Source organism: Chiloscyllium plagiosum, chromosome 38, assembly GCF_004010195.1.
Source record: "Chiloscyllium plagiosum isolate BGI_BamShark_2017 chromosome 38, ASM401019v2, whole genome shotgun sequence".
NCBI lineage: Eukaryota > Metazoa > Chordata > Chondrichthyes > Orectolobiformes > Hemiscylliidae > Chiloscyllium > Chiloscyllium plagiosum.
The window spans coordinates 21,466,206-21,487,298 of record NC_057747.1 but is presented as its reverse complement, the minus strand read 5'-3'; the positions used below and the strand labels follow the sequence as shown (position 1 = coordinate 21,487,298).

The window sequence follows — 21,093 nt, the reverse complement described above, 5'->3', positions numbered from 1 at the left end:
ATCTGTAATTGACATGAATATGGGATTTAAGTTGGATTTGTCGTTGAGGGATGAATATAATGTGAAGGGAGTGGTATTTGAATTTGGAACAGACCTTTCTGGACTGGAGAGGACTGCATGCAGATTCCTGTGATAGGCCAGTCACTCAGTCCAGTGCCTGTATCTGGATGTAGGTTTGCTCGCTGAGCTGGAAGGTTTGTTTTCAGACGTTTTGTCACCATACTAGAGGACATCATCAGTGAGCCTCCGGATAAAGCCCTGGTGGTATTGCCCACTTGTTTTTCAATGTGTTTAGGGGTCTTTGCCTGTATCGGTTTGAGTTTTGCGGGTGTGGGGATTTGTAAAGGCTCAGCATTCCATTGATGACCCTCGAATGGTCAAAGTATAAAGCTGAATGTCGAGGTCTGTTTGCACGAGCAATGTGAAATCTGCGTGGATTAATAACTCCATCGTACATCCATGTCCAACCCTGAAATGCAAGGACACTGCTGACCTAGATTGCTTTGTAGAACTAAAGGCTCTTTGTGATCATGAGAAAGACACGTGGTATATCTCTGCGTGCTTTCTGTGATAGTTTGAGCTGTTTTTTTCCAATTACTCTGTCCAGAGAGATCATTACGCACCTCTGGAGGAGGTGGGACTTGAACCCGGTTCTCCTGGGCCAGGGTTAAGGTCGCTACCACTTCTCCACAAGAGGTAGTCTGATTCACTCTGGGTTCTGGTACAAAATACTGCGGTGGAATTTGTGCCAAAGGAACGCATGTCCCCTGAGGTAACAGACCAGGATACTTGCCTGCTGTGGCCAAATGAACAGTCGCAAGGTTAAAGTGAAACCGCCCAGAATCGTACTTAAAACACAGCTATTTCCGAAATCAATCTGGTTAGAGGTGTTATTCACACACTGTGCTCCAACAGCCATGTCCATAGCTCTCATTTCTTTTTCTCCTCCCTACCTGTTTTTCGAATCAACTTGTTCAGAGATGTTATTGCACACTCTGCAGCAGTTGAGACTTGACCCTAGGCCACCTGTTCAAGGGGTTGGATCACTACCACTGCACCACAAGAGTCCTGTGTATAGCCCTTGCAATTTTTTTGAGCCTGTTTTCTAACCAACCAGCTTAGCAATGTTATTACACACCTCTGAAACCAGTGGCATTTGAACATTGGCTTCCTGGGCCAAAGGCGAGGACACTACCACTGTGCTACAAGAGCATCGCGTACAGCTCTCAATTTTGTTTCTCCTTTTTATCTATACTAACCTATTTGAGAGATGTTATGACACACCTCTGGAGAGGGAGGGACTTGAACCCGGGCCTCCCTGGTCCAGGGCAAGGACACTACCACTGCACCACAAGGGTCCCTTGTGTTCAGCTGTCGTGGCAGCATTCATCCCTGTGTTCAGCTGCCCCTCAGTCTGAGAGAAATGTCTAATCAATGTCCCAGGTTTTTGCTGGGTGTCTTCCAGGACAGATTGGTTCTCAACCCGGACATCATTGAGATGGGACAGCCCAGGAGAGAGTGGGAGCTGGAGTCCCGGCTTTGTCCTTGTTTCTTTCCCCCTTTGCCACCTTCGGCCCTGCCTCAGGCTTTTGGATTTGACACGTGGACCAGTTTGATAATTTGCTATATTTTGAGTCATTAGTAACATGTTTTTCCCTGTTATTGATGGCATGAACGTTACAACAAAGGATGCAATTACTATTGAGCAGGTTTTGGGGAGACTTACAAGACTGGGAATGAAGAGTTTGTAATTCAGAGGAGAGATTCAATACATTTGAGCTTGTACGTTTTGGAAGCGATGAGTTGTGTAAAAATATGAGGCGCCTAAAGTGGATTGGAAAAACCGATAGGAGAGAGACAGAGACTTTTAAAGTAGTTGACATGAAGACTGGAGAGGAGTTGAGTTTTTTTTTTAACACGGGATGTAGAAAATGCATTGCCTGAGAAAATGGTCAACTCCCCCTGGGGTGGGGGAGTCCAGAACTAGAGGGCAAAAGTTTAGGGTGAGAGGGGAAAGATTTAAAAGGGACCGAGGGACAACTCTTTCACACAAAGGATGGTGCATATATGGAATGAGTTGCCAGACGACGTGGTGGAAGCTGATACAATTACAACATTTAAAAGGCATCTGAATGGGAATATGAATAGGAAGAGTTTAGAGGGATGTAGGCCAAGTGCTGGCAAATGGACTGGATTAATTTAGGATATCTGGTCGGCATGGACGAGTTTGACCGAAGGGTCTGTTTCTATGCTGTACATCTCTATGACCCTACATCTTAAGAAGAACACTTGAATATTCCCCTGACGTACTGTAACTCAGAGGACTATGGATCAGGAGGCGGAGAATGGACTGGGCTGCGGAAAACTCTTTCTCGCTCCCTGATCCAAACAAGATGTCTGAATAATATCCTCAGGTGCCGAAAATAGTTCTACGTTTCTGTTTTGTCAGGAAAAGTTAAAACCATACAAGCAACTAAAACCAAAAAGTGCTGGAGAAACTCAGTAGCACCTGGAGAGAGGGAAACAGAATTAGCATTGAGTCCAGTGACGCTTTTCTTTGGAACGCAAAGTTTAGGATATCAAAGTAAAGAGTCGTCTCGCTCAGCCTGTAATGGTAGTTGGGAAGACAGGAACAAGCAAAGGCCATTCAAAGACAGCACAGTGGCTCTGTGGTTAGCAATACTACCTCACAATGCCAGAGACCCAGGTTCGATTCCAGCCTTGGGCAACTGTCAGTGTAGAATTTGCACCTTTTCCCCGTGTCTGTGTGGGTTTCCTCTTGGTGCTCCGGTTTCTTCCCATGGGCCAAAGATGGGCAGGTCAGGTGGATTGGCAATGGAAAGTTGCCCCGTTTATGTTCAGGGATGTGCAGTCTAGGAGGGTTAGCCATGTGAAATGCAGGGTTACAGGGGTAGGGAGGTGAGTCTGGGTGGGATGCTGTTCAGAGGGTTGATGTGATCTTGATGGGTTGAATGGCCTGCTCCACACTGGGGATTCTATGATTTAGGCCCTTGAGTATGTTTTGCTATTTAATGAGATCATGACAGACCTATGTCTTTGGCTTTGACTGCAAGTCCCCTGAACCCTTTGTAGCAAAACTCCATCGGTTTCTGATGTCAATGAATAATTGTGCGAGTGTGTACTTTTTGTGGGGGAGAGTTCTAACCTTTTATTACAATGTTATGTGATGTATTTCTTAACCTCTCTCCTGATTGTCCTGATTTTGCTTGCAAGAATTTGTGCCCTTGTCCTAGCCTTCTGACCAGCGGAATGATAAATGCGAGATGCTGCATTTTGGGAAAGCAAATCTTAGCAGGACTCATGGTAGGGTCCGAGGAAGTGTTGCTGAACAAAGAGACCTTGGAGTGCAGGTTCATAGTTCCTTGAAAGTGGAGTCGCAGGTAGATAGGATGGTGAAGAAGGCGTTTGGTATGCTTTCCTTTATTGGTCAGAGCATTGAGTACAGGAGTTGGGGGGTAATGTTGCGGCTATACAGGACATTGGTTAGGCCACTGTTGGAATATCGCGTGCAATTCTGGTCTCCTTTCTATCAGAAATATGTTGTGAAACTTGAAAGGGTTCAGAAAAGATTTACAAGGATGTTGCTAGGGTTGGAGGATTTGAGCTATAGGGAGAGGCTGAACAGGCTGGGGCTGTTTTTCCCTAGAGCGTTGACCAGCTATCCTTAGTAGCCACACACGCAGACAACAAGCAACATGAATTCGACTGGGACAACACTACTATCATAGGGCAAGCCAGACAGAGAACAGCCAGGGAATTCCAAGAGGCATGGCATTCATCCACAAAACAGAACCACAACAACGAGCACCTGAGCTACAAATCTTCGCACAAACTCTGACTCTAAGTCACCATTGACTCTCTCCATACCTTACTGAATACCGACCAAACCTGTAATTAAATTGCCCTTAACCTTCCACATGTTAGGGGACAACAAGCCTTGTTTTTGCATTTTCTCCTCTTAATCTCCCTCCCTTTGGGCCTTTTAAAGCATAAGGAGCTGGTTGTTAACAGGCATTTGTAAAACAAACTCAAGATTAAAGATTCTGTTAAAGAGTAATGGCTCCTCAGACGATTGGCATTGTCCCTGTATAAACTGTACAATAAGTAATGGTTGGTTTAATGCCTTTTACAGTACTGTTCTGGGGGAAACCATGAAGTTCAGACTTTTCAAAGGGATTTTATTGTTGTGAGTGTGCTGCTAGGTGCTAGTAAAATGGAAAATTCTCCCCCACCTTTGCCACCCCGACCCCATGTTCTCTCTCTGTCTCTCGTTCGCATGCACTCACACAAAGGCACATGGAAAAGACTGGCTAATTGGGGGTTGGTTCGCTCAGTTGGCTGGATGGCTGGTGAGTGATGCCAACAGCATGCGTTCATCTCCTGCACCGACTGAGTTTACCATGAAGGACTTGCCTTCTCAATGTCCCCCCTCGCCTGAGGCTTGGTGATCCTCAGGTTAAACCACCATGGATTACTTCTCTCTCTAATGAGACAGTGTCCTATGGTCTTCTGCGACTTTGCTTTTACTTAACCAAGTCTTGGGTTGTTGTCTGACAACTGGTCATCAGCTCACCGTTCCATCAGAATAACAATACATGTTTGAGGAAGCAGAGCACAGATTCTGAAAATGAATATCTTTCTCGTGGGGAAAGTGAGGACTGCAGATGCTGGAGATCAGGGTCAAGAGTGTAGTGCTGGAAAAGCACAGCAGGTCAGGCAGCATCCGAGGAGCAGGAGAATCAACATTTCAGGCATAAGCCCTTCATCAGGAACCTTCCCATGGGACTGGATATTTTCCTTTCTCTCTTCAATCTCATTTAAACCTTGCTAACATATTAACCATGGAACCTCAGAAATCAGATAATTTATCCCCTCCAAAAAAAAAGGTGAGAGGAAGCGGAGGGTAAACTAGCAAGTAACATATAAGTCGACAGGAAGAGCTTCTTTAAATATGTTAAAAGGAAAGGATGGGCCAAAGAGTCTGGGGCATTAATAATGGGGAATCGGGAATTGGTAAACGAGTTGAATAAATACTTTGTATCAGTCTTCATGGTAGACCATACTAATAGCATTTGAAAAATACTAAATCAAGAGGCAAAAGGTGGGGAGGAAATAAGTACAATTATCTTGTTTTCTCCTGATCTCTGTGAATACTTAAGTTTGTGTTCAGTTTAGGACTGTTATTATTGTATCGATTTCAGACAGGACAGGGAGGATACCTTTAAGGCATTAACATAACATCTCAGCACATTCCAGTCTTCAGTTACCTGCCTGTATTCAGTCAGTTTAATGGACCTTGCTTAGTGTCTCAAGTCAGTTATATGTTCATCACGTTCAGTAATATCAGTAAGCACAAAACCCAGATTGTGTGAGTCTGTGATGTTCTATTAATGACAATAGTCAGTTTTCTAAATAAATTTCAAGACATCCATCTCAACAAAAGTACAACCTTTGTGATATATGTTACGAGAGCTAATCTATGGGGGCCAGTACCCAACCCATATCACCCTAGCAATGGTGTTGACAGAGGAATCCTTCCCATTAATGAGCACTTGTGAAATCCAAGGTAGAAACAGGCAGCATTGTGTTATGTTTTTCTTTAATATTTGTTTTGAAAACTAGTTGTGTTTGAGATTTTCCACACTTTGGTTGTTTGATATTTAATGCATTTGACAGATTGCTCGAGATACATATGAACATATGAAATAGGAGTAGAAAAAGACCATTCAGCCCCTTTTGTGGTTGCTCCACCATTTCGATAGGATCATGACTAATCTGTAGTCTTTCACATTCCCATCTACACCTTTGCCTAAGAGAAATCTATCTTAAAAATATTCCATGACCCTCCCTCCACATTTTCTGAGGCAGAGTTCAGTTGTTGAACAATGCTCAGAGAAGAATAATGATCTCATCTTTGTCTCCACAAGATAGCCCCTAATTTTAAAACAGTGTCTAAACAGGCCCTTTGGCCCACCATGTTCACACTGACCCTCCGAAGAGTAACCCACCCAGACCCATTTCCCTCTGACTAACGCACCGAACACTACGGGCAATTTAGCATGGCCAATTTACCTGACCTACACATCTTTGGATTGTGGGAGGAAACCGGAGCACCTGGAGGAAACCCACGCAGACACTGGGAGAATGTGCAAACACCACCCAAGGCTGGAATTGAACCTGGGTCCCTGGTGCTGTGAGGCAGCAATACAAACCGCTGCACCACCATTCCATCACTAGTTCTCTACTCTCTCACACAGGAAACATCTTTTCCACATTCACCTTGCTGGAACCACTTGTGATCTTGTGGAACTTCAATAAAATTGTTCTTCTGAAACCTAGTGCAAAAAAGCTCAGTCTTTCCTCGTAAGACAACCCACACAAGCCCTGTATCAATTTCAGCAACTTCCTCTGAACTGCTTCCAACCTTCCTGCACTGTTCCTTAAATAAGGAGATCAAAGCTGCGCATAGTATTTGAGATATGGTCTCAGCAATGATAACTGTAGTATAACATGCCTCCTTTTATGTTCAGTTCCCCTTGTAGTGAAGGAGAGCATTCTATTAATCACCTTACTCACTTGCTGATAAATAACTCTCTCCAAGGACAGAGATTTAAAGAATGATGCATGGTCTCTGCCAATGACCTTGCAAATTTGTATCACTGTTTAGTAGAATTTTGAGTCTATAGTAAGAAAAGCACAATCTATTCAGTGATTGTCCTTCAAAGGCTGTGTCACTGGACACTCTACATTACCCTAACCTGGCAATAGCCAGCCCATAATAGCTTGCAATACAACATAGCCTTGTCCCTACAGACAATTTAATTGTCAGCCTTGCATTATGGCCAGATCTGACCAGGGTATCCTGACCTCTTCAGCTTTTCTTTATTGGGTCTTTTTTTCTGTAAGTTTGCAGAGAGAGAGAGTTTGCCTTCTGATGGAGCAATAATAGCCTCTTGTAGCTGCTTCAAATTATTGGGTAAACTTCCTCTGGCCACAGGAAAACCTTTAAAACATTCATCCTTCTCAATTTAGATTCCAAGTATTGCTGCTTCCTGAGTAACTTAGGCCATTAAACCCCTCTGCTGGTGCAGAAATGTCTGCCACCGTCATGTGACATCTCTCATTGACTGCATTGACACTGGAGGCAGCCATCTTTATAATTTGCAAAAAAGGATCAATATGTTGATTTATCATCACACTGAGTAATTTGTTTGTGCTACACAGGTATCCTGAAGATCAATAGAGGGGGAGGGATAGCGGTAATGTCTCCAGTTATCCAAGCTAATGTTTTGGGGGATAGGGGATTGAATTGCGCCATCACAGTGGACATAAGACTGTTATCATGTGAACACAGGAATGCTCTCGAACCCATTCTGCCCTTCGTTTAGATCCTAGCTAATTCAAATTGTGAGGCCTGTTCTGGAGTACTGTGCCCAGTTCTGGCCGCTTTGTTGTAGGAAGGATATTATTAAGCTGGAGAGGGTTCAGAAAAGATTTACCAGGATGTTGCCAGGAGTGGAGGATTTGAATTATAAAAATAGGCTGGGACTATTTTTCACTGGACTTAGGAAGTTGAGGGGCCATGAGGGGTATAGATAAGGTGAATGGCGGGTGTCTTTTTCTGTGAGGTGGGGGCTTTCAAGATTAGGGAGTGTATTTTTAAGCTGAGAGGAGAAAGAATTAAAAAGACATGGGGTGGTTTTTTTTACACAGAGGGAGGTGCGTTTGTGAGATGAACATCTAGAGAAAGTGGTGGATTCTATACAGTTACAACATTTGGATAAGTTCATGAATAGGAAAGGTTTGGAGGTATATGGGCCAGGAGCAGGCAGGTGGGGCTAGTTTAATTTGGAAATCTGGTCAGCATGGATTGGTTGGACCAAAGGGTCTGTTTCTGTGCTGTATGACTCGGTAAGCCTTATGGCCTTTTTGACCATTTTGACACTGTCTACTGAGTCAGGAGATTGTGGACTCATACGTGAGAACTGGAGGCGAATTCTGCACCTTACCTCAGTTGCAGCTCTGAGAGACTGTTGCACTGTCAGAAGTGTCACCTTTTGAATGTTAAATATTAAACAGAGTTCCTGTCTGCTACTTGCATCAGCTAGAACTAAAACTCCAATGGTACTGTTTTAGAGCAGGGTAGGAAATTTCTCCCAGTGGTTTAGTCCATATCCTCTAAACCAGAATATCTGGTTGTGGGTGTCATTCCTGTTTGTGGGAATTTGTGTGAAATTGGGAGCTGTTATCTACATGATGTTATAACCCCTCTGGAGATCAATCATTTTTGTTTTAAAGCAAGGATTTTCTCACAGCTCCTAAGGAAATAAGAATAGAGCATGAATTCCCAGTTTTTATTGTAATAAACTGACTAAAATATGTGCAAGTTGACATTATTTGATAGGCAAATGATATTTCAAGTAGATGCAAATTTCATTTTAAATTATCAATTCAACAAAAGTTATCTTACAGAACAATGAGTCATAGAGATGTGCTGTACACCCGAGCTGAGATGTACAGCACAGAAACAGACCCTTCAGTCCAACTTGTCTATGCCGACCAGATATCCCAATCCAATTTGGTCCACACCCCTCCAAACCCTTCCTTTTCATATACCCTTTAACCAAAACGCACACATGCCTTTTAAATGTTGCAATTGTACCAGCCTCCACCACTTCCTCTGGTAGTGCATCATTACCTGCTGTGAAAAAGTTGCCCCTTAGGTCCCTTTTAAATCTTTTTCCTCTCACCATAAACCTATGCCCCCTAGTTTTAGACTCCCCTACCCTGGGGAAAAGATCTTGTCTATTGACCCTATCCATGCCCATCATGATTTTATCAATGCCTATAAGGTCACTCCTCAGCCTCCAACACTCCAGGGAAAATAGCCCCAGCCTGTTCAGCCTCTCCCTATAGCTCAAACTCTCGAACCGTGACAACTTCCTTTGTAAATCTTTTCTGAACCCTTTCAAGTTTAACAACACATTTCTGGGAGATCAGAATTGAACGCAGTATTCCATCTCGTCACACTTTAGAGATTGTGATTTGGTAAAATGCCTCCTGGCCTACCTTCCATCAAGTCACCACAGAGTATTCTCGAATCTTCCACTTGAGAATGATAACCTCTTTGTTTTTTTTTGTAGGCCTCAGCGGTGTGTTTGCGTGCACCAGTTTCTGAATCGCTTTCCCGATTGCAGAGAGATCAGCTGCAAAAGTTCGCCCAGTATTTGATCAGTGAGCTGCCTCAGCAGGTGAGGAGTTACTGGCTAACCTTAGGAATTGGACTTACACACCAACACGGTTTGGTTGTTTTCATAAGTGAATAAAACTAGTTTGTAAAAACAAAATTACGGAGTAAAATGTTTGACTTGTAACTTTGTCAAAATAGTCACCACTGAGAAAAATACTCTTTGCCACAGATATGTACTGGAAAGTAATACGAAATGTTGGGAAATCTATGAGCAGATGCAATGTATCATTTTAGGGCACCATTTTAGGTGGAAAAAGCTGGAATATAGCATATTTGGTTCAGTAAAACAATTTTGAATACAGTCAGCTCTGCTAAAACATGTGTTTCTTCAGCGCGAATTGGCTTTAATGCGATTGAAGAATTTAGACTGTTATTTGTAGAACATGAGCTTTCCTTACCTGTGTTGACCTGGTGTGATTCTGGCCCCATTAGTTTAAATGGCGCGACTATTGCTTGATGTTCCAGTAACGCGAGATCGCACGAGAACGGAACTATTGCATTAGAACCGACCATAATTTTTTTTAAAGTTTGTTCGGGGCTGGGTCGGCATTTATTGCCCATCCCAAGTTGCCCTTGAACTCAGCTGTTTTCCAGCCAGTTTCAAAATGGTGTGGGTCCGGAGTTGCAGGTAAGGACGGCAGATTTTCTTCTGGAAAGGAAATGAGGGAACTCTGTGGGTTTTTACAGCGATCGACAGTGTCACCGTTAGACTAGCCTTGAATTCCATAATTTTAAAATTTAATTTGATTTTCACCATCTGCCATGGTGCAATTTGAAGCCATATCTCCAGAACATTAGTCTGGGAGTCTGGATTAATAGTCAAGATTAGGGTGATGCTGGAAAAGCCCTTTTGTCCAAAAGGTTGATTTTCCTGCTCCTGGGGCGCTGCCTGACCTGCTGTACTTTTCCAGCACCACTCTGATCTCCAGCATCTGCAGTCCTCACTTTCTCCTATCTGGATTTTTAGTCCAGTGACTACTACCCCACTGTCTTCGCTTTCAAATGTTACATCACTTTTTGCTTTAGTTTCAGGCAAAATTTGTATCAAAGCTTTTTTCCTTTGTGGTTCGGCATTTTAACATCATTCTATAATCTGTTACGTTCCAAAACCCAGAAATAAAACCCAAAGTATTGATGCAACAAGAATGGTATTTTTGAGCTGGCAGGAAGAGGACTGACCGAGTCAGAATTTTGACCCTCTTCGCCAGCTCATGTCACACGACCAAGTCAAATCCCAGATAAAATCTGCATTTGCTTTTTGCACCAGTCATTTTTCTGCTGGTACCTATTCAGTAATTCAATCATTCAGGAGAAAGTCTGAGGTGGAATGATTGGGTTGTTCTTTTGCCCTGTGAAAGGAGTCCCAAACAATCATTCCATCCTCACTCAAGCTAATTCTCATGGGCAGCTAGGGACGGGCAACAAATGCTGGTTCAGCAGCAATGCCGTGGGAAAATAGAAGTAAAAATTGAAAGCTGAGGTCTGTAGCATCTGGGGCTTGCATCTCACATTTGCTGCCAGTCTGCAAGCCGAGTATTGAATATGTCCAATTTCAGATGCTATGGTGTTTTTACTTAAGGTTGATCCTAGCACCAGTGAACCAGTGGTCATGAGAGTTGAGCTGTGCAAAGATGGCGACTTATAAACAGGAGTACAGTTAATTATTAAACCTCAGGCGCTGTCTTTACCACGGGCAGAGATTGTGCAATTTATTGTTTAAGATCGGAACCAAAGTTGTGCTTAAAATATTGCAAAACTCTCATCATACGGGAGAGCATTAAGTAAAATAGTTCTGTTATATTCTCACTTTGTCCTCGTTTTTCTCTCTGTGTCTTTCTTTCTCTCCTTTTGATGGAAGATCCTCCCCACTGCACAAAGACTTCTTGATGAGTTACTTTCATCCCAGTCCACTGCAATTAACACCGTCTGTGGGGCTCCAGGTAACAGCGTTCTGGTGTACAGAGGAACCTCGATTATCCGAATTTCAGGTTATCCGAATAAGATCGCAAGGTCCCAGTGCTTGGCTAAACTGTGTTATCTGAACATTTGATTGTCCGAACATTCAATTATCCAAAAAAAATACTCCCCATCTGTGTCGTTCGGATAATCAAGGTTCCTCTGTAATTCTCTTTAAGTTTGCTTGTGTTGTTTAGAAACTGTACTCACCATTTGCCTAATATTGTCCCTCCGCTCATGATTAGTACTGTGCCCGAAAGTGACAGGAGAGGCATTGTATGATTCGCGAGATTATCTAGGTTTTGAGGATGTTTAAGCAGTCTTTCTGGAAGGGGGAAAATGAGAATAGAGTGGCTCCTGTTTTTGAGAAAAAAATCAGAATAAACTGACCAACAACTGGAATCTGCTAATGTTGACTGGGAAAGCAAAAAGAGGACAATATCATCGTGAGAGATTAGAATGGTTTGCATGTGGTGTGGCACAGTGGCTCAGTGGTTAGCACTGCTGCCTCACAGTGCCAGGAACTCAGATTCAATTCCAGCCTCAGGTGACTGTCTGTGTGGAGTTTGCACATTCTCCCTGTGTCTGTGTGGGTTTCCTCCGGGTGCTCCAGTTTCTTCCCACAGTCCAAAGATGCGTACGTTAGGTGGATTGGCCATGCTAATATTGCCCGTAGTGTCCAGGGCTCTGCAGGGTAGATGGGTTAGCCATGGGAAATGCAGGGATAGAGTAGATCTAGTTGGGATCCTTTTTGGGGGATTAGTGTGGACTCTATGGGCTGAATGATTTCTTTCTGCACTGTAGGGATTCTGTAATGGATGACACCGAGTAACACAATATCCCAACTGGAAATGTGACAATAGGATGTGAATTTATAAACATGGAACAAGATAGCTTCTTGATATATTGGATTGTGGACCCCACAAGAGAGCTGTTATCCAGAACTGACTCCTCAAAATAGTTAGAATGAAATCCACAATTTTGACTCTGTGGACTAGTGGCCATAATTGGTTACTGCAATGATTGCAGCCATTTCTTTTCCATAACTAAATGTTCTCCTGCAGCATCTCAACCGTTATACCCTCAATGGGTTCTCCATACCTGAAACTGCAGTAGCTATCCAAACACACAAGATTGGGAAATTATAAAATTAGAAAGTACTAACTTACATATATTAAGAGACACCTCCAGGGGATCACAGACCCTTCGTAAGATCTTACACTGGGCGAATGAGACATGTTAAGTAAAAGTCCTTTGGTTTTCTGGTATGATTTCTGATGTCTGTGTATTCTCCTGTCATGTGACATCATGTGGTTATTGGATGTCCTACGCTTGTGAAATGAAATGGAGAATTTCTCCTAACTGCTCGACCCTTCCACGACAATTCAATTGAAGCCAAACCTAGCTTCTTCCTTTTAGCAATTTATAACAATGTCATGGACCCTCACTCTTAGTAAAGTTGCAAGTTTGTGAAATACGCCTCATATCAACTGGTGAACCGCGGTTGTTAGTGACATGAACATGGATTTATTCGGAGGCTGTGTAGTTCAGCAAGGTGTGACTTTCCAGAGCTCAGTGGAGAGTGTGGATCGTATCTAATACTTTCCTTCTGAAATGCTATTCCTGTTATTGTTCTTGGCACTCACTGAGGTCAGCCGTGTGAGTGTGGGGAGATGACCACTCTCAGCATTAATTAGGACACGACACAGCATGCTGTAGAAAACAATTGTTTCCACTTGACCTGAATGTGGGACACTCAATTGCAAGAACTAGTTGAGACAAGTCACACAATTGCATTGAAGGGGCTGCTCAATAAACAGGAGGGAGAAAGGAATAGAAGGGTATGTTGTTAAAGTGGGATTAGAAATGCTCATATGGAGCATAAGTGCTAGCATAGACCAGTTGGGCTGAATGGGCTGTTTCTGTTACAAAGTATTATAATGCCTTGTACTATTGACTAAATAAATATATATTATTTTGTACAATTGTCTAACTGTTGCCAGATTTTATCTGTGGGAAACTTTGAATTCATTTGAAAAAGTTGATTGCTGTTGACAGATCCCACTGCTGGACCATCTGCTTCAGACCAGAGCACCTGGTACCTTGATGAATCGACGCTTAGCGACAACATCAAGAAAACTCTCCACAAGTTCTGTGGCCCCTCTCCCGTTGTGTTCAGGTAATCCTTTTTCTTAATCCATCATCCTATGGGTTTTTCCTGAAATGCTGTTCTTTTTTGTTGCACTCTCAGTCAGAGGATTGTGTGTGTTCATGTCCCACTGCAGAGTTTTGACCATAATAACCAAGGCTGACCCTTCAGCGCAGTGGTCTGGACACTGGTCTGTTGGCATTTACCAATGTTGTCTGATGTTAAACCGAGACCCTATCTCTTATCTCTGATAGATATAAAAGATCCCTGGTACAATTCTGAAGAATTCCTTGATTTCCTGACCAATATTTAATTATTGACTAACACCACGCAAACCAATGATCTGGTCATTAGCAAACTGCTGTTCATAGATTGGTGTTATTCCTGTAGAAATGCCAGCCTGTTCCTCATCCTCAAAAGAAGATTCTCTGAGAGAATTTCTTTGGAACTTTTGGGGTTTTTTTTGGTAGGGAATGCCAAATTGTACATTGAGCAAAATATATCCATATAATATTTGAGTGTTGAATCTTTTTTAAGTGTCATTGTCAATGTGCAGGTTATGTGAATTGGTCACGCTAAATTGCCTGTAGTGTTAGGTGAAGGGGTAAACGTAGGGGAATGGGTCTGGGTGGGTTGCGCTTCGGCGGGTTGGTGTGGACTTATTGGGCTGAAGGGCCTGTTTCCACACTAAGTAATCTAATCTAATCATGTAAGTAATCTAATTTCTCTGCAGGAATTTCACAAGTTGGCCCGCAAAGTTTGTGTGATCTGTCCTAAGGATAGCTCTGAGCCATCTTCTTTTTGAAGTGTAGCCCTTGTGTTAGGGAGGCGGGGGGGGGGGCAGCCAATTGTATGCACAGCAAAGTTCTGTGACAGCAAGCCCGAGGCACAGCTCTTCCATCCAGTTCCCTGGATTTCATGGTAGTATTGGGTCACCATGTTGATGGTGTAATCCAGTTGTGCAACCCGTGATACCATCAAATGTGTACTGTCTGTGATGTCATCAACGTAGGCGGCCTATGATGTCATCAAACCTGTGGGACATATGATGTCATCAGGTTGCAGCTTTTTTCATGTTAGGTAGTGTCCTCACCTATCTTTAGCAGGAGCGTCAGCAATGCCTGAAATTGCTGCTGTGTGGATTATTTTGCATATGTCTGCACTTTGTAATCCGAGGTAATCTTGCAACAAAGCCTTCTTTCAGAAGTTTAAATCCCTAGATTACTGCTCCACTATACTAGCTCTCTAGTGAAACAAGTATATACCTTAGACTGGTTTCAGGTCTATTAATTGATGTGTTCCCAGTCTGTACAGTTTGTACCTTCTCAACTTACACACTGTGACAGCATTAATGTTCCAACAATAAAACATTAAATTTTAGGATTTATATCTTTGATCGTAAAAATGCTGAGCTACTAAAACAAACCTTTTGAGCATATTTTAATTAAAAAATAAAGTCAGAGCAGTTGATCCTGCTAGTAATTTTACCCTGTCCTCTCCCTGTTCTATTTATTTATTTCTGCTAATGTAGTCGGTCTTCATCCAAGATGACTCATTCTAATTTAGCCTAACATCCTGATATAAACCAATCTAATATTCAGCTATATCGGAGAAGTACTGAATCTAATTGAACCCATCATTTTTTTAATGGCACTTGAGAATGAAATGTTGGATAATGGTGAAAGTTAGAACGTTACAGTGCCATAAATTTCACATCACACACTGCGTGATAAATGATAGCCTGTGTGACTTCTACAGCCAAGAGCAGCAGACACATGGGGAACACCCCCACATCCAAGCCACTCACCATCCTGACTTGGAAGTATGTCACTGTTCCTTCAGTGTCGCTGGGTCAGGATTCTGGGACTCACTGAAGGGGGAGTGCCGACAGCAAAGCGAGTGCAGGAAGTCGGTCAGCAGTGTCACCTCGAGAGCAATTACAAGTGGTCAACAAATACTGATGTACTCCGTGATTGATGTTCCCTTTTCAACACTTTATTGTGTGTCCTTTAAGCCTGACTAAACGCAGACTTCTGCTCCTAATTCTTCAGAGAATGCGTTGCTAATTTTTGTGAAATCCATGCACTATGGTTAAGGCACACTATGGTTAAGGCACACTATGGTTAAGGATTCAATTAAAATCCATGTTTTGCTTTCAACTTGGTCATGAGGTACTTAAAATGATGGTCCTTGAAAATGTTTATTTTCACTTTATTCATTCACTGGGTGAGGGCTTTGCTGGCTGGACCAGCATTTATTGCCCATCCCAGAGGGCAGTTAAAAGTCAACCACATTGCTGTGGGTCTGGAGTCACATGTAGGCCAGACCAGGTAAAGATGGCGGTTTCCTTCCCTAAAGGTCATCAGTGAACCAGATGGGTTTTTCAGACAATCGATTCACGGTCATCATTAGATTTTTAATTCCAGATTTTGGTGTTTCACTGCAGCGATGTCAACTCATTGTATTTGTCATCGACGGAGCCTCCAGCTGCTGCAGAGTGGGCGTGCCTCCTACGGCCCCTCCGAGGACGGGAACCAGAGGGCATCTGGAATCTTTTGTCAATTGTCCGCGAGATGTTCAAACGTCGTGACAGCAACGCAGCCCCCCTCCTCGAAATTCTCACCGACCAGTGTCTGACCTACGAGCAGGTACTGTATGGGGCTTCGGGTAAGAGCGAGTCCATCTAAACTTGTGGTTCTGTCAGCTGGGGAGCATGGAAACGTCAGTCCCGGGCACTGGCATCGCGAAGTCAAAGTGGAACTAGGAAAAGGAAAGCCTAACGGCACAGAAGGAAGCCATTCGGCCCATTGGGTCTGTGCCAGAAATTGCAGTGATGCACAAGTGGCAGTATGGTGAAATGGGGAAAAGTCATAGGGTGGTATAGCACAGGAACAGACCCTTCGGTCCAACCAGTCTATAATCCAACTAAACTAGTCCCACCTGTCTACGTCTGGCCCATTTCCCTCCAAATCTTTCCTCTTCATGTACTTATCCAAATGTCTTTTAAACATTTAAATGACATGCATCCACCACTTCCTCAGCCATTTGGCATTTGCACAAGATAGTGGTAATTCTGCCAAAACTAGCTGAATATTTGGACATTTGAAATTCAGAACAGGATTCGGCCACTCAGCCTCACGAACCTGCTCCGTCTCTCAACTACCCCAACGTTATTTCCCTGCATTATCCCCATTTTCCTTATGTACTTAATATTTAATCTGTTTCTGTCTTGAGCATGCTCAAGCTCTGAGGATCCACAGTTGTCTGGGGGAGAGAATTCCAAAAATTCACCTTCGTCCGCGTGAGGAAATTCCTCCTCCTTTCAGTCCTCAATGGTCCGCCCTTGTCCTGAGACTTTATCCCAGGTGGGGTCAGCATCCTTCCTGCAGCTATTTGGAATAATATACGCCTCAATATTGGATTTGCTTGGAGTTCTATTCAGACTGGCCTTACTAGGAATATCTGGTGTCTCTTGCACTCTCTGAGCAGAATCTCTGTGATAAAAGGTGTGTGGTTTATATAACATTAATGTTATTTTTAGAGGTTGGATGTAGGTGCTAATTATGTAAAAAAAACATAGAATCTCTACAGGGTGGAAGCAGGCCATTCAGCCGATCGGGACCCCACCTGCCCTCTGAAGAGTATCCCACCCAAACTCACCTCTTTACTCTGTCCCGGTAACCCAGCATTTCCTATGGCTGATCCACCTAGTCTGCACAGACATGGACACTTCGGGGCAACTTAGCTATTTGACCTGTATATCTTTAGACTGTGGGAGGAAACCCGAGCATCCGGAGGAAACCCATGCAGACCCGGAGAGAGAATGCAAACTCCACACAGACATTCGCCTGAGGGTGGATTCAAACCCAGATCCCTGATGCTGTGATGCAGCAGTGCTAACCACCGAGCCAATGTGCCAACCCTAAAATGGTCAGAGAGCACTTGCAGAACAGTGATCTAGTCCAGAATGTGGCAGAGAACAGGTTACTATAAATCCCCTGGAGCATTAAAAAATATTCTTTATAACTGTGGGGTTTATGATAGGGAATGTAGACATGGAGAGCATTAGCTTGCTTTTAGTTTCGAATAATCAAGGTTTGATTTTAGCTGAGAAACCGAGAGATTGAGAGCTCTGTTGGGCGGTGCCTGGAGGGGAGGTTTTTGGGCGGTGCCTGGAGGGGAGGTTTTTGGGCGGTGCCTGGAGGGGAGGTTTTTGGGCGGGACCTGGAGGGGGACGTTTTTGGGCAGTGTCTGAAAGGGGACCTTTTTGGGCAGTGTCTGGAAGGGGATCGTTTTTGGGCGGTGCCTGGAGGGGATCATTTTTGGGCGGTGTCTGAAGGGGAGGTTTTTGGGCGGGACCTGGAGGGGGACCTTTTTGGGCGGTGCCTGGAGGGGATCGTTTTTGGGCGGTGCCTGGAGGGGATGTTTTTGGGCGGTGCCTGGAAGGGGACGTTTTTGGGCGGTGCCTGGAAGGGGACGTTTTTGGGCGGGACCTGGAGGGGACGTTTTTGGGCGGGACCTGGAGGGGACGTTTTTGGGCGGTGCCTGGAAAGGGACTTTATGGGCGGAGCCTGGAAGGGGACGTTTTTGGGCGGTGCCTGGAAGGGGACGTTTTTGGGCGGTGCCTGGAAGGGGACGTTTTTGGGCGGGACCTCTTTTGGGTAGTGTTTGGATGAGACCTGACTGATGATAGAAACAAATAAACTTTCTCTCCTAGAAAGGAATAAAAAACGAGATCATGGAAAGCTCAGTTACCTCGGTAGACAAGTTTAACTTGTGAAAGTTCCAGACCAGGAGTGTTTGGTTAGAAATCTGCAGATGATTAAATGACTGAGAAAGTCTAAGCTTTGTGTTTCATGAGCATTCATGTAAGTAGACTTCACAGGACAGAACAGGGTAAAAACAGTTAAGTCATAGCTGAACATTTGATACAGAAAAACAAATGGGTTAGTGCTGGGTTAGTGTGCAGCACAGTGGTTAGCACTGCTGCCTCACAGCGCCGGAGACCCGGGTTCAATTCCCGCCTCAGGCGACTGACTGTGTGGAGTTTGCACGTTCTCCCCGTGTCTGCGTGGGTTTCCTCCGGGTGCTCCGGTTTCCTCCCACAGTCCAAAGATGTGCAGGTCAGGTGAATTGGCCATGCTAAATTGCCCGTAGTGTTAGGTAAGGGGTAAATGTAGGGGTATGGGTGGGTTTCGCTTCGGCGGGTCGGTGTGGACTTGTTGGGCCGAAGGGCCTGTTTCCACACTGTAATGTAATCTAATCTAAAATCTGAATTTGAAATGCTGTAAAATAATGGAGTTGATGAATAGACAAGACATTGTTTTGATGTCTGTTTATATTTAGATAGCTTTATTTGTTTGATTTCATTTTTTGTTCCTTCATGTAATCAAGTTCTGTTTATTGTTAAAGAAAATCTTCTGCTTTATGTACCCATGTTTCAGTGAATGGCCACAATGTTAACTTTTTAAAAAAAATCTACAAAGGCAGATTTCAGTCAGGGATTTGCCTTGTCCAATAATACTGTCAGCTGGGATCATTATGTTAGCTACGAGTCTGTTGAGTATGGAAGGTGCAAGGTCTGCTGTCAATACGTTTGACACTGTCACCAACCAAGAGCAGGGTGGTCTGAGAACCTCGACACACACACTCGCTCAAAGTCGTGCCTCATAATTCGAATTTGTTCCAGGTAGCACCCAGTCTGCGTACAGAGCAAAAACCGAAAGAGCTGCGGATGCTGTAAATCAGAAGCAGAAACAGAAATTGCTGGCGATGCTCCGCAGGTCCGGCAGTATCTGTGGAGAGATATCAGAGTCAATGTTTGGGGTCGAGTGACCCTTCCTCAGAACATTAACTCTCAATGCTGTCCACAGGTGCTGCCAGACCTGCTGAGCTTATCCAGAATTTCTGTTTCTGTTTGCGATCATGTACAGTTATGTACAAACCCACAATTAAGTAATCCGCTGTGTAATCCCTCATAAGGCAAGTGCACCAATTTTATTTCCCCTTCTAATTGGGATTGGAATCGATAATAAATGGTTGTTTGTGACCGGCATGGGCTTGATTGGCTGAAGGGCCTTTTTCTGTGTTATAGACCTCTATGTAATGAGAGAATCTAATAGGGTGAGTCACCAGAACAAGGGTGTTCCTGGACAGGACTAAAAGTGTGCAGGAAAGTATGATTAACTTTTTAAAAGTACAATATATCTTTCTCTTGTATATGAACACTGGTTGCTTTCTGTTGTATTAGCTCAGAAAAGGGCCATACCTTTGAGACAACTAACTAGTATCATGAATGTGATGCTCTACTCCATCTTACTGTTTAATTATTAGCAGTTAACAGCCAGTCAACTAGTCAGCTGTGTATGTACTCTAATAGTCATTGAAGGAAACCCTTAATCTAGACTTAGTATGAGAGTCTGAGCTGTAATAGTGATGTACATAGGTTTGTGGAAAGATTTGTAGCTTGGTTGCCATGGTTGTGGGTATGTTTGCTGAGCTGGGATGTTGGTTTGCAGACATTTCGTCCCCTTTCTGGGTGACATCCTCAGTGCTGTGGAGCCTCCTGTGAAGCGCTGCTCTTTTGTGTCGGTTAGAATTTATGTGGTTTCGTTCCCATTGCAATCCATACTCCCAGCTCGGCGAACATACCTACAACAAATGCATTAATATACATGGTTAGTTAATAAGTTTCCAGATATCTGACTCAGTAAGAGCCCAGCTCTCTGTGGTCTATGTCATGTGGGCTAAAGTGTACAAGCCACTTATTTTTCTCTTTTTTTTGTTAGTTTTGAGCTCCCTTACTTGTGTTTTGAAACTGCAAAGCATTGAAATCACACCATGAATTTCTTTGTATGCCATCCTAAGATTCATGGGAAGTGACCATATTGTCCTCCCTGTTGGTCAGCATTCCGCACTAATGCAGGAGGTCCTCAGCCGAGACCTTGCGTAGCCTGTAGCCTTTAACCCTCAATCCGTCTGCTTTAATGTCATCTCTTTGCCAAACCAATCAAGCTCCAATTGATGATGTGGGAGTGAATGTTCCCCCTCAACCTCTACCCCTACCTTTTGGGGGGGGGGGGGGGCTATCAGGAACTGGAGGGCGTAGTATCAGTATAAGAGCACCCTCCACCCACCCTCCCATTTAACATAGAGATGAAGAGAAATCTCTTCCTTCAAAGTTTGTGAATTTTGGAAATCCTTATCCCACAGAACAGTGGCGATCAAGTCATGGAATAAACTCAAGGCTAAAATGGACCATTAGTTTTCACCAAATGGGGGCCCTGGATTATAGGGGGAGACAGACTGGAAGACGGACTTGAGTCTGAGATCTGATCAACCATGACGGTACTGCATCAGCTGGAGGGGCTGAATGACCTACCTCCTGCTCCTATTCCTCACGTTGCTCCCCAGTAAAGTAATTTCCGACCACGTTGATTATCCAAGTCTGAGTGTTGTCGGTTCAAGCCCCATTTCGAGCCTGGAGCAAATTTTCCAGACTGAACACGTCAGGAGGCGTATAGTGAGGTGGAGTTGCATTGTCAAAGGTGCCGCGACCAGCTGGTCCCTAGGAGCCCCACACACAGATGACAAGGACCACAAATTCGACAGGGGTAACACAACAATCGTAGGACAAGCCAAACAGAGGACAGCCAGAGAATTTCTCTAAGCATGGCACTCATCCACAGACTCCAATAACAAACACATTGACCTAGAC

The 21,093-nt window shown here is 43.8% G+C and overlaps 1 protein-coding gene across 2 annotated transcripts in view; it reads left to right on the top strand.

Annotated features, from left to right (window-relative positions):
- zswim8 (zinc finger, SWIM-type containing 8) overlaps positions 1–21,093 on the top strand; it is a 194,682-nt gene that overhangs the window by 108,774 nt on the left and 64,815 nt on the right. For both annotated transcript variants that reach the window (XM_043679075.1, XM_043679074.1), the window contains 4 exons: positions 9,165–9,272; positions 11,130–11,211; positions 13,286–13,406; positions 15,823–16,024. In XM_043679075.1, coding sequence (XP_043535010.1) covers positions 9,165–9,272; positions 11,130–11,211; positions 13,286–13,406; positions 15,823–16,024 — 513 coding nt within the window. The remainder of the gene's footprint in view (positions 1–9,164; positions 9,273–11,129; positions 11,212–13,285; positions 13,407–15,822; positions 16,025–21,093) is intronic.